This window comes from Aptenodytes forsteri, unplaced genomic scaffold, assembly GCF_000699145.1.
Source record: "Aptenodytes forsteri isolate BGI_AS27 unplaced genomic scaffold, ASM69914v1 Scaffold231, whole genome shotgun sequence".
In the NCBI taxonomy this organism is placed as follows: Eukaryota; Metazoa; Chordata; class Aves; order Sphenisciformes; family Spheniscidae; genus Aptenodytes; species Aptenodytes forsteri.
Window position 1 is genome coordinate 1,163,544 of NW_008796046.1, and position 14,347 is coordinate 1,177,890.

At 48.3% G+C, this 14,347-nt stretch overlaps 1 protein-coding gene across 1 annotated transcript in view; it reads right to left on the bottom strand.

Moving 5' to 3' along the window:
- MAP6 (microtubule associated protein 6) overlaps positions 1–14,347 on the bottom strand; it is a 48,510-nt gene that overhangs the window by 26,822 nt on the left and 7,341 nt on the right. Inside the window, exon 3 of the mRNA XM_009286151.1 lies at positions 12,579–12,610. Coding sequence (XP_009284426.1) covers positions 12,579–12,610 — 32 coding nt within the window. The remainder of the gene's footprint in view (positions 1–12,578; positions 12,611–14,347) is intronic.

The window sequence follows — 14,347 nt, forward strand, 5'->3', positions numbered from 1 at the left end:
GTTGTAGAGAGCGATGAGGTCTCCCCTCAGCCTCCTCTTCTCCAGGCTAAACAACCCCAGTTCCCTCAGCCGCTCCTCATCAGACTTGTTCTCCAGACCCCTCACCAGCCTCGTTGCCCTTCTCTGGACACGCTCCAGCACCTCCACGTCCTTCTTGGAGTGAGGGGCCCAAAACTGAACACAGTCACACATGATGTGACTTGTAAGAGGGGAATCTGGTGCAGTAAGATGTGCTAAGGCTGGGGAAAATGAAATGAAAATGAAAATGAAGCTTTTTAGGTCAAAAGAAGCAATTGCATTTCACAAACTCATAGTATGATCAGACCACCCCAGAAATCCAGCAGTGGGATGGGGGGGGGAATCCAAAGGCATCACCTTTCAGCAGCGACAGGCCAGACGGTTACAGAACCGAAGAGCTGCTGCCCAAGCAGATGAAGGACGCTGCATCTCACTGTCCAGCGCTGCTGACAACAGCTCTGGTCCAAATTGCTCCATTCACACCGCGGGGGGTTTTCATGAAGACCATTTACCCTCGTAGTGCTGGGCAGGGACTGCTGGGGAAACCCTCCTGCCCTGACTTTCCTGGAAGCTCTGGTGTGAAGCCGCTTGAGCTCATCGCCAGCTCCTGTTCCCTGGATCCTGGCCCTTCTCCAACCTGGGGATGCTTTAGTGATACTGCAGTTCAGCTGCACAGGAACCGCAAGGTTTGCCCTTGAGGCAAAAGATGGAGACGGGGGGTGCTGGGGACGACAGGTAAGATTTTGTCTGAATTTGTTCAATTATCCAAATCACGGATGCAGAAGGATGGGTCTCTCCAAAGGAAGGTCAGGACGTAGCTGTTTGACATGAAATAGCTCTTCTGTCGCAGCAATGTTATTCGACTAGCTGTATTTTTCTGCTTCCTTCGGGGAATCATTACTTCCCTTCTTTCTGTGTTTCTAATGCGGCTCAAAATTAGTGTTGCTCTTTGATTTCATTTCTAGTCTGCATGACAGTGTAATTGCTCATCCTGGCACGGGAGTAGAAATAGATTCAGCAGTAAAAGGGGTAAAGGAGGAAGATGGTGAAACTTAAATAGCAGCTATTGTTTTGCCACTGCATTGATGACCTGGGGCATTATTATTTGCTCCTCACTGTAGTAGCTACTACATGACTGTATCCGAATATCCTTCATACGCTGATTGGGCACCAGGTGTCCTAAAACTTAATTGCACACATGGAAAATGAAGAAACTAGTCACAGTCTGAGTTTCAGCTAATATATGAAAGCAATTCTGGTGTGGGCTTTAATAGAAGACCTAGTCGCCTGATTTCAAAAGGTTTACGTGTCCAAGATGGCAACAAGGCAAACGCTAGGAAAAGGGAGATCATGGATCAGGATCCCCATGAACATTCATGGAGGAGGCATTGAGGAACAAGGACCTTGGCCGCTAAGTAGGAGAACAGTAAACCAAGCCCCATGGCGAAGTTAGCGCCCAGAGTATGCGGTATTCAAGTTTTTCCCTTGCACTGGGCTGGAGCAGTAACATGCTGCTGAAAGCCCAGTGCAAAGAAAATCTTGAATACCACATATTTCTTCTGTACATACTGCCCATGGCAGGTAAGCACATGGTCTAACCCTATCGTCTCCTGGCAGCATCCCCCTTTCCCCCTTCAGTGCTTCTGCAGAGCCGATGGAGATACTGATGCAAGGTCACAGCCTCATTTGCTGCTCACACCGACGGGTATGCCTCCTAGACGCCTACAAGATAGAGAAGCCTGCAGGCCAGCTTAGAGGCCAAGCTGTAACCAGGATGGCCTCTTATTTTCTGTTAGACCGCTGAAATCTGAGTGGATTAACAACCAAGTACCTCCTAAGTGATCTTACGCTTCAACAGCTCAGAGTCTCCAAGCTAAAATATTGCCTGTGAAAGCAAAGCACGCACATATGCCTAGGCTCCATAGACACCCATTATCCTATTTTAGCCTACAAAGTGAAATATAGAAAATAACATGTAATCCAAATGTCTTATATATACGTGCTTTGGGTGCGTAATATCTTATTCTCAGAAAAGGAAAGAGAATTCAAATCCGTGACCTTTTATACATCGTCCATCCACAAGGCATGCCTGCGAGTGGCGTCCCCACTGCACACAGGTTTGTGGTTTCCCACCGACCGGTGCAGATATTTTTTGCCACAACTACTCGGGCAGAAATCCCTTGAATCTATCAGCTGGGGTACCAGATCCAACACGATGAATATTTCAGAGCAAACGGTTCTCTGGCTTGATGAGCTGCATTTCCACTGTGTCCCAAATGTGGAACACAAGCAGGTGAAGTCAGGCGTAGGGAGATGTGCCACACACGACACAGGCGGTGTGACAACCACACAGCCTCGAATAATGCAATACAGAACGTGGATGAATGCAAGGTTAACCTACATTTGGTCCAATTACCCGCCTCTGCTGCGCCTACGTGTGTGTATGTATTTGAGCTTGTGCTATTTCTTTACAAGATTTTATATATATATAATGAATCTAAAGTGTGTTCTTTAGCTCGCAAAAGTGACTAGCCTGTTGCTGGCTTTGACAGAGAGGGCTGAATTCTGCTTTCCATTTTATGCCTTCCTCTGCAATGTACCCATTGAGTCTTTCTTTAGTTGAAATTAAGAGGTCATAATTCTTTTTAACGGGAAGAACCATAATAGATCTGGGTGGGAACTAAGTAGATGAAGGAAGAGAGCTGAGGCTTGAGCGAGGATCTTAAGATAAAGGATTACTGGGCTAAGGGAAAGCAATGAAGGCCTGAGTCGGATTTCCCCCCCACCTTTACCCTTAATACTGTCTTACTTCAAGGGCTGCAAAATCTAGATGTAAATTTGACTTGTGCTGTGGGTGGTAAGGTGCGGAGCTCCTGCTCCAGCGTTTGCATGACATATGTAGAATTACTGGGGAGGAAACACGGGGAAATTACACTGAAATTGCCCTGGGTGCTGTGGGGAAGGTTGCTTTGAAAGCATCACAGAAAGACGAAACTGGGCTGACAATTTAGGGGGACAGCGTGGGAGCACTGGGAGGTAGCTTCTTCGGGACGAGGACAAAGCTTAATATGCCCACGCATTTTTTAAGGAAACCATAAAACACACCACCACAAGTCACCAGGGCTGCACGGGTGTACCGGGGAGCAGAATTAAGTCCATTCAAGCCTATCACTTTTAACAGTGCAATACTCAAGTCCATGCCACTTCCAGTCGACCCATCTTTCTTTAGAAGCTATCCCTGCCTGCAGGAGGCACAAAAGGAGATGAACTGTAGGAAATGAGAAAATGAGTGTAGAAAACACTCTCTGTTTCCCCACTCCGCCCTCTGCAAGCTTGGGAAACCATCAGCATCATTTGTGCATCAGGAACGATGTAATGGGGAGGACCAGCTGATGACTCCAGCTCCCCAACAACTGGATTAGTACCATGGTACCGTATCGGTAAATACTGGGACCATCAAAGCTGTCTCGGGGGAGTCTGGGAAAGAGACAGCACAAGGCACTGGAGCAGATGGCTGTACTGTGAAATCTCCTCCTAATTAGGTAAAACAAGGACCAACGTGAGTGAGCGAAGCAATTACTGGACACGGCTGGTACCACACTGTCCGCATGAAAGCTGTCATGAAATAAAAGAGGGTAAGGAGGACTGTTGGAAAGCTTCATATGGGAAATGGTGAGAAAGTAGGTTCTGGAAGAAGGTTATTTTATAAGTAACTGGCTGTTTTCAAGAGCTTCGAAAGCCCTGAAGGTGAAGCACAGACAAAATGGGGGCTTCTCCAGTGTTTGCAAGGAGTTGAAGGCCCTGAAGGTGAAGCACAGACAAAATGGGTTGTGTCTTTACATGAAAGGTGCTCACATTCAGAGGCCCCTCTCTGTGCTTCATCAAAAGCATCGCTCTGAGCACACTGAATCAATCGGGGAAATACACCGTTCACAAGCGCGTGATGATGGCCCTGTGCTACCAAGGCTGGTGCTCTGCTCCGAAGGAGAGGCGTGAAGCCGAAAGGAGCCCTGAAATCAAGAGCGTCTGGAAACGAGAGGCATGGTGCTCAGCAATAAGCAACATGCAAAGTGTAGGATTTACTCCTTTTGGGGGAAAAAGTGAAGTAGAGACGTGGTTTTCCGTTTCCAGACGCAAGGAGCCTGTGTGTAACATGCACTGGGGAGCTAAAACCAAGAAGAGATGAAAGAAAATCCCAGGGTATGTGCACGGCTGCCTGTGCCAGCAAAGGGGATTTAGAAATGCTGTGTGCAGAAAACAAAGCCGAAGAGCTGCACAGGCTGGGACAAAACCCCAGAAGCCTGAGAGACCCAGAGACCGTTCCCGTTTTTGGAAGGATCTTGCATCAACACGGTTTTGGAAGCCGATGGGCTGTTACCACCCAGGGGTCTGATGTCCTGGGGTCTTTTGGCACCGCCAGACCCAGCCTAGAGCATTTGGAGGAGGTTGCAAATGGGCCACTTGCTTTGACACAGTGCTGCACCGATGCTCGTGTGTCCAGAGACACCCGGTCCAGAGGACGGTGCCATCGTAATGAGGCTGTGCAGCTCCCAGAGCCGCTCAGGCTTGTGCCCACTTGGCTAAAATAACCCTAAAAATACATCTGGATCATGGAAAGCCGCTTCCCAAAAAGGATATCGTTAATGTAGGACTGAATATAAAAATACACCCCCCCCCCCACCCCAACGCCCCTTCCGCAAGCATCTGCAATCACAGACCTACCTGCCAAAACCCAAACCCCGCTGCCAGCACACAAAAGCATGCACTGCAATCCCTTTCCTAAAGCAAAAAAAAAACCAAACCAAAACAAAGCTCCCAGGCAGTAAATTTGGGGACTAAAAATTAAAAGCACCGTTTTTTTTTTTCTTTCTTCTTTCTTTTTTTTTTTTCTTCTGCAAAGAACTGGAAGGAGGATTTGTTATTACTAAGCACTTTTGTGCACGCAGCAAATGTTTACAGCCTCTCTGAGCCATTTGTATCTACTGGGTAAATAATGCGCATTTGGAAACAAGACGATCTGCAAATACTTCTTGCCTTTGGAGCTGCTCCAAGCTTAATCGAGAAATAAAACATGCTGGGGACAAACGTATTAAGCAGGTACTTAATTGAGAGACGAGACGAGAGAAGGCGGCACGGTTCTTGTCTCCCAGGCAGAGCATGCATGTTTTAAACACACTCCTAGATTGATATTTATTGCAACCGACAGAGCAGAAGGGCTCAGAAAAAGCACTCCTTCCCCTCCCATAAATAATTCACCCCTTGTAACAGTTCATAAAATGTTTATATTAAGTAATAATTAAATATTGCATTACGAAAAATAACTAGCATTCCAGCCAAGAGAAAAATCAGCCCGAAGGAGGGCGGGGAAAATGATTCCCTTGAAGCTCTCACATTGGGTTTTCTCTGCTGAGAGCAAAGCTGAAGCAGTTAAAAGGGGCGATTCTTGGCTGCGCTCGATGCTCCCTCTGCTCTGTCAGATCAAATCCTGATCCTGCCCTGAATGACAGGGATTTTTCCATCGGATCGCCATGGAGCCCGCTCTCCCGTCCGTGCAAGCTCTCCCCATGCGGTGGTTCTCGGCCAGGCAGGGCAGGGTCAGCGGTCCCATGTTAACCTCTGCTGTCGAGCGATGATGCTTTTGACTTCAAACCATCAGCTATGCACGCATGTTAGCAGGCTTTGAGCCCGCTAACGGGTTATTGGGTCTTGGTTGCAAAGACGCACAAGGTCCAACATGGGATAAGGCTCCAACAGTCGGACCCCAACACAGGATAAAGGACCGGGAGCACGGCAGGGAGGAGAGAGGGTAGTGGGGTAATGACTGAGGATCAGCAGAAGCCATCAAGATAACATGAATCAAATGTCATCACGCATACACCCAGGCATCTTTTATTAAAACTGTAATTGCTTGATCCAACCTGTGCCCTGGGGAGCACAAAGAGAAGCAAGCAGCACCAAGGTCACTGCAGACAGAAAAAATCAATGCGGGGAATGAATGGTAATGACTTATTTTTTTCCTAGTTTCAAAGAGAGGGACTGTGGAGATCTCCCGCTGGCATCTCCAGAGATGCACCAGATCCCTCGGACTTGCTCCAGCAAAGCACTTAGTACATTTTTAACTTTCAACATCCAAGTCTTGCTCCTCTTGACAGTGACTACAGTGGGTTCGAACATCCCAATGGACCATTATATTCTACATATGCGAAGACAATTATCCATTTCTCTGTGGCGCTCTGTTCTCTATCCAAAACCATTCAATACCTTCCAGCTTTCTGCAACGGCCATGTCTTCTGCACCCCTGACCTCTCTAATGGGTGTCCTCAGGACTTCCTCTGGTCCAGAGCTATGCTGAAATACAAAGCCAAAACCTGAATAAAAGAGTCTACCTGAGGCTTTACTAATGCGGAAGGACGTCATATCTTACATGTCAAATTCCTCTACATACATGTCAGTACATTACTTGCCCAAAAGTATTTTTTTTTTATTTTTTGAGTGGTTTTGTTGCTTAATTTCTTTTTAATGAAATGACATTACCGACATGTGATTTGTGATTCACTGCAGAATTGCTCCTGCACTAGCTGTTCCCGTCCGCACCGGTACCACTGATGATTCCTACCCCTATGTCACGCCCCGCCCTCACCTCTCCTGAACTGCTGCTTATTTATTTCAGGCTGTTTCTCCAATATGTCAAGATCTCTTTGAATTCCAATTCCAGCACGCAAAATGATTTAGCCAAACACAAGCGATGGACTCAGCACAAGATTACATGGATGAAGTACGGCACCGTACAGGCACTCAGACGGGATGGTCCTAATGCCCCTTTCTGCCCCCCCCCCCCAAATCTTAACTGCAATAAGGTATGAGTTACAGCTACAGGAGGAAAGTAGTGCTGTAAATTTAAATTGCCTGGGGTTTAAGGCAGGTTGCATCCTTCCTATACAGAAGGGACGAAACAGCCTTAACTGCAATAAGGTATGAGTTACAGCTACAGGAGGAAAGTAGTGCTGTAAATTTAAATTGCCTGGGGGATATTTAAGGCAGGTTGCATCCTATACAGAAGGGACGAAACAGCTCCTTCTCTCCACTGCGCTGTGAGCTTGAGCAGACCTCAGCCCTTCTCCGACTCGGCAATGCTGGGTCCATGTGATGCAGGAGCGAAGTGAGTAGCATTGCTAGCTAAAACTGTGATGTGCATGCAGAACCGGATCCGTGCTCCAAGCTGAGTACAGGGTGGGGTTTTTTACCATTGACTCCACTGAGATTTGAATCAAGGTCTTGGGAGATGTCCCTAGAGCTCCAGAGAGTCCTATCAATGGGCTATCGAGGATGATGCTGAGATCAGTAACCCCTAAGTGATACAAAAGATCTGTCCAAAAATGAGTTTGTAGTCATCAGCTGAGAAAAACCCAGGAGGTGAAATGAGAACTCGAAAGCTGGTGCCCCTTAGCCTGTGCACTGCCCATCAGTGATCCTGGCCAGAGCACCTGAACACGGACATCTCTGCACCTGCGAGTACGGGGTGAGTGCAAACGAATGAAATCTATGAAAGGAAGAGGAAAAGTCAAGTTATTTATATATTTTGTAAATAAATGTCTTCTCCTTCCACACGGTCTTACGCTGAACACCATATATTAATTTCCTATGTTATCATATTTCATGAGCGTATGATCACCCGGGCGTGTTGCAAGCCAGGCGGTTGCAGCACAAGAGCTCTGCTTTTGCCCCGTGGTGCACTGAGGCACGTTCGTTTGTCCCTGCAGAAGCTTTGAACACATCTGCAGCACCTCTGCAGCTTCCCAAGGGATGTCTCCACATCCGCCAATGCAGCAGAGCGGTGGATTGTGCACGGCAGTTGGGGTCACGGTGATTCCCCTCATTTCACCTTCTGCATAACAGGTCCATGCAGCTTCTATACCAAGGGCACAGCCCCAAACCTGGACACTACCAGACTCTGGTCTTGCACCAAGCAATGCTCATATGGGCTGGAACGTGGTGTCTGCTGAAATCCAGAATGGGGACCAGCTTAAATCAGACTTGTTCGCAAGCATTTTGAGATCTTAAAATAAAATACATCGTCTATTTCAGTGCTTATAGCTCCCCCTGACATGAGAGCAAAGAGGCCATGAAAGTGGCCCGTTCAGCAGCGTACCACCTTCAGACGTCCTTGCCCTTTCCATGCCATAATAACAACACAAGCCTCTGTTTCCCCCTATTTTGCATCATGTCAAAAGTCTTATGTGACAGCACCCCGTCCTCGCTCCCTTCCACTTTTACCCATCACCCAGTTTGACTTCCCACCCAACTTCAGCTTCAAACATCAGTGTGACATGGTCAAAAGCCTGGTTTCCAGATCCCAGCGTTAACTTCTGGGAATATCCCTCCTCCCCAACAAGGTGCGAAGAAGATGATGATGTGTATGTCACCACCGAAAGACTACTAGAGATGCCTGAAGAGCCACTGGAAGACCGAACATTGAGATAGGAAGGGCTGGACAGGCACGCCTGGCTGCAACTCACAGCAACGGCGCGCTGAGTTTAAAGAAACATCTTCCAGTTGTTCACAACCAGCTTCGCACATCACTCCATCCTGCAAGACCCTTGGTCTACACTGAACCTGAAGGCCTCCCATAACCACTTAACTCCAGGAGCTAGGCTTTGCAAAAGCTGACCAAAAGTGCTACCAAGACTTCAGATGTGTCTAGAGGTACCAGCAGAAGCCCAACCAGAAAACCATCCTCTAAGGCAAGAGACGTGCCTGTCTTTTCTGAGGGTTTCCAGCTCTCAGAGCGGCCAAGGAGAGACAAATTGCAACTGGTCATAAAAGAGAAACCTCCTTTTCCTCCATGGACGGGGATCAGCATGTTAGTTAGCAGCCCTAGAACAAGCAAGCAGGAGAATCATGGCAAACGGGGCTGGGGAGAACCTCAAAAACCATCCAATTCATCCCATGCTCTGGGGCAGGATCAAGCGATGGACCTTTGCATCTCCTCTGAAGCCTGGCTAGCTTTCTGGAGATGCTACAGCCAGTCGATGGCTGAAATAACCCGTTCTATGTCATCCCAGGAATCACACCGGCCGAACGCAGCAGACCCTTCCAGCCTTGTGGGTTATACCGAGCCGTGGGAGCATTTCTATGAGACACAATAAAATCACCTCTCCCCTTATAGCATCCTGCACCGAGCTTTGCTCCAACGCCACTGCAATGCCGCAGTGCTGCCAGAGGCTTTTACCCCACCGATGGGAGAAAAAGCACCACGACTTTCAACGACAGCATCTCCCCTGCTCTCTGCACGATGATGCTGCCAAAACCCGTCCCAGCTCCCCGGAGGGAACACGTGGTTTTCCTTGTGTCCTCCCTCCGCCGGGCTGCTTGCCAACACGTCCCTCTCCGGGAATCCTCCGCGCCAGTTGCCATAGCTACTGGCCGACACCGCGACAAGCTCTGCCGCTTGGCTGAGACCGGCGCGTTCGTCCCCTGGGTGTGCGGGGTACCTGGTGGGAGGCTGTCACCCAGCCATGGCACATCAGCCCCATGCAAACCCAACCCAGGGCTTTCCATACCTTTGTAGGATCTTGCATGGGCAACCTCCAATCTCCCCTTTCTTCCCTCACCTCAGACCTTCTGCACATGCATTTTTATATCCGAATAGCGAGAGCAAAAAGCATGGTCGAAGTCCTGATCTGCAACCCAGCGTGCTGGCCTCCACAAATCCAGCAAAGCGGAAAAAATCAGACCTTTGCATCTAATTCCCCCCTTAGTTTTAGGAACTCCACCGATAGAGAGTTTGCTCTGTTGCACTGGCAGTAAAGCGTGGCTCACGCTGCGAAAGACTTTGCAAGACACCGCGCACCCTTTCAACCTCCCGCTGGGGCTCAGGCTGATGGAGCTCCACAGTCGAAGTGGATGTGGGAAGGGAAAGGGACTCCCCTTCACAGCGAAATGGCACCCTGAAGGCACCTGCACTTCTCCTTGAAGGTCTCGGCCAATAAACCAACCATCAGCCCCATTGCTGCCCAAATCTGGGAATGGGAAAAGTCAGGATTCGTGCCCCTGCCTGTGTTTCCAGCCCATCTGAGCACGATGCACTGATTTCTTTTAGGCAAAGCTGCCTGCCCAGGAGCAGATGGGCAGCCTCCTTCAAGGTGAAAGGCAAAGGGAAATGTGGGAGGAAGCCAGATGAAAATTCAGCAATCAGGGCTGATCCTGAAGGATTTCCTCCTCCTACGTCTGGAAAACCTCTCCCCTTGCCGTTCACCCAGACACAAAATTGAAGTTTCTTTACTGCAACCCACTGGCCGGGCCAGCTCCCGCCTTGCCAAAGCCAACTTTTTAGCTGATCTAACTGGATCTCTGGAAAACCCAAACTGTCCAGCTCCCCATAAATGTCTGCTTTCTAAGATGTCTGCTCATCTTTGCTGTGGAAGAAACAGATTGGATCCCCTTCTTTGGGAGATGAGCTATCTGCCCATCTTCCCTCCTTCCTATGTGGCCACGGTACCTTCTGTAGCTGATTTAACGTGAAGGAATCAGGAGAAAAAGGACAAAGTGGAGGAAAACATTAACTAATTCACCTAATAATTAATTGCACATAAGCATCATTTAATTGACAGCTAGTCCTTACACACAGGAGTCCCACAAGAAGCATATTGTTCATAACTTGTTCAAGGGGAGCAAGACTGGGATGAGCGTGGAAAAGGCAATCTGAGACGTCAGCTCCAGGGCATGAGCTTTTAATCCTACAGGAGAGCAGGGATCCTGCAAGAGGACACGCTGGTCGTGCAGGGCTTTGGGGAGAGAAAGGAGATCTGGTCTGGGCTTTGGGCTAAGTTAAGACCCCAGTGCCAACGCCGGCACTCTTGGGAATAGCCCTATTGATTTCTACAAGCAGAATAACCTTGCCATTTGCAATTAATATATAACTCCACTCCAGAAGGCCACTGTTTTCTTTAAACAACACCTACATTTTTTCCCCCTTTCTGAGCTAGATAAGCAGGAAAGCACCTGCACAGCCCCACATACCTTCAACCCTTTTAAAGAACAAGAAAAGAAAAGCAGCAAGCCAAGCAACATCAGCAGGGAACCAGCGACCTTGCAAAGTATTTCAGTGAGAAATCTCTGGCCGCTTTCCAAGACGGCACCTGCGAGGCTGGGCGGATAAACGCGGTGCAAGAGCTACTTGACATGGGGAGGATGCTGCCACGCAGGAGAAAGCCGGCTGCAGTCAGTGGGAGTCCTAGGGATGGATGCGGGGCTGCCGGGAGCCAGCCCGCGGCTCACAACGGCCTGGATTTCCTTGCCCGTACAGCGGAGATGGAGCAACCGATGCCGAAATGGTTTGTTTACAGCTCTGCGGTGGTATTTTTAGAGTTAAAGCCAGATGAATGTAAAGCCTGGTGTTAAGCAACCACGCACCAGCCAAACAGCAAGGTTTTACAAATCTGCTGGCAGCAAGGAGAAGCTGGGAGATGCTTCCACGATAATAAAATGTTAAATAGAAATCCCCGCCAGGGATATTATTTTGTGCTCCTGAATTGCAGCCTGGAAGAGGGACTACGGCGAGTCCCTGCAGATGGAGATGGATGGGGATGCTGGGGTCCCCGGGCTGTACCCCAACGCCAGCCCATCCCTGCGCGGGGCACGCTGCTCATCACCTGCTTGTTTTGCACCATGCAGCACCGTCCCCAGCCGCACATCCCAGGCGGGCCGTGAAGCAGGAATATTTGCTTCCCCGCTCCACTGCACAGCGGTGTAAAGTGCTTTCTGAAACAAGCTGCTCCCCTAAGACCACCGGTTAAATTCCCCTCTTCAAGGTGTCTTTTTGCGCAGCTGGCATCCTCACGGAGAGGGGCAGCTGCCCGAGGGCCATATCCTCACCCCCAGGCAATTCTGCTTGTCTTACAGGGGCTGAAGTGATTTTTACCGCTGGAGCCAGCCCCCTTCTTTCCAGGCATGAGCAGCACATCATTTCAGACAACCCCCCCATCAACCTGAGAACATCCCTCAAATGCATCCTCCTTTGCAAAACCGAGTTACAGCTCCACCAAAAAAAAAAAAAATTAAAAAAAAATTATTGGATGTAAAATAGAGTGCTCAATTACTCAACTGCCTTAGACAGATTCAACAAGACAGCTATCCCATTTATGTCCTGTAGAAATGTTTTTTCTGCATTAAGGTAAGATACTTGTTCAGGGTAATAATGATGGAGCCGAGATAAAGCAGAACTGCGTGCTCTGAAAGTACGTCCACAGGGAACCCAGAGAAAGACTGGGCTAGGAATATCTTATTCTTGACCTATATGCTATAGTTAAGTGTTACAACAAAAATCCAAGTATCAGTAAAAAGTGTGTGTACATATATATATATATATAAAAAATATATATATAAAGGGCATTGGAAGGATGACATTCTCATCAGAATGCTGAGTTATAAATCAAGAGAAATAAAACTTCCACCCTATAAAACTTTCCTAAAACTGCCTTTCCCCTCCTGGCTCCTGCTGCTGGTCATGCTAGCAGGAGAGCATCCATGCTCTCGCCCCGGCACGGCAAGGCTTAGCTGACGATATCAGCGTTGGTGCTACGAAGACATCCAGCTAAGGGCAAAGAAAAGCAAGATTGATACAGGATAGAGTGCAGAAGTACCGAGAAAGTGAAGGCTTTTTCAGCCAGTAGGAGACAGGAAAAGCAAAGGTCACGCTTTAAATGCGAGAGAAGACAAATTTACAACGGCTGTTTGTGATTTATTTGGCAAAGGAAGGACAGGGAAAGTCCTGCTGCCTAAATTAGCTGATCCCTCTCCTCTTTATTTATTGTTTGTGTTACAAATTGTTGAAGCCGCCAAGTGAAAGTGGCGTCTGCTCTACAGCATCTGCTCTTGCATCCAGGAGAAGCTGGTGGTCTAAAGAGACACGGCAGTGAGTGGAACGGGAGGGGGAGAGATGTTTGACATGTCCTTTGACACGATAACTGACTTAGCAGACAAAAGAAATGTGAAAATCTATCTGGTTTCAATAAAGCATTTGATAACAGGGCCACGTGGGAAATTATTAATTAAGCCAGTGAACATGAACATCAGCAGAACGGGAAACCGGGCAAGGGAAATGACAATGGTGAGTGCTGGAAGGCTGAGCTGCAGCCTGGAAGGAGGTTACCAGTGTTTAACATTTTTAAGGTTGACTTTGGCACAAAAAAGTAGGGCAACGCTGATGAGACCTCCTAATGACACAACGTTGTAGGCAGCACCGGTACAAAGGAGGATCGGGCTATCACAGAGGAAGAAAGGGATTGACCTTGACTGCCGTGTTCAAAATGGGATGAAAATTATTAGTACTAAATTCTCGACTCAGTACTAATCACCAGGATTTTTTGCTATAGGACGGGAGCTCCACGGCTGGAACTGCCTAAGGAGGAGAACAATGTGGAGGCCCTGGTTATCAAAGGGTAAGTGAGGGATTCATAATGCATCTGTGATGCCCACAAACATGACATGGGAGTCTCAGCAAGATGGGGACCTCATCTCCAATGGGCAACAATCTGCATCTGTGTTTAAGAAACAGTGATTTCATCTCGGAAGAGCTGGAGAGAAATGGTTGATACAGGGAATAAAAAGGACACTAAAAAACTTTGACTTGCTTGCTACAGAGCCAAACGATGTGGATACCGTACTTGGAGACACTGAGCAGTGACCTCCAGATAGGAGAAAAGCACTGAGTAACCCAGTGCCAACGAAACAGCAAACTATAACCTGTCCATTGACTCAGACTGGAAATGAGATGATGGCTGCAAACCATCAGACGCTGAGGGTCTTGGCACACCCTTCCAGCTGGCATCGTGCAACTATAAATTCCCTATTTCTGAGACAGAGCCTCAGGTGTTACTTGTAAAGACTAGATAACAAACTAAATAATTGGACTTACTGGTGCAGAGGGTTCCATCCAGTCCCGTGTGCCTAACGGTCCCTGCTGAGGTGACACAGCTGAGCAGGAGCAGAGGAAAAATTGCTCAAGTACATTGCCTCCATCACCTGAATGCCACCTCCACCTCTTCCTCCTGCTCAACCCTGTCCTACGGCACGCACAGCCCAGCTCCAGCTTGCACACAGTCGAATCAGCAAAATTCAGTATTGCCTACACTGCTGAGCAGCTCCCAGTTGGCTTTTGGGGCTGGATGTTGTCCACCTTAATGCGATTCTCTGAGGGGAGACCTCATCGCTCTCTACAACTCCCTGAAAGGAGGTTGTAGCGAGGTGGGGTTGGTCTCTTCTCCCAAGTAACAAGCGATAGGACGAGAAGAAACGGCCTCAAGTTGCGCCAGGGGAGGTTTAGATTGGA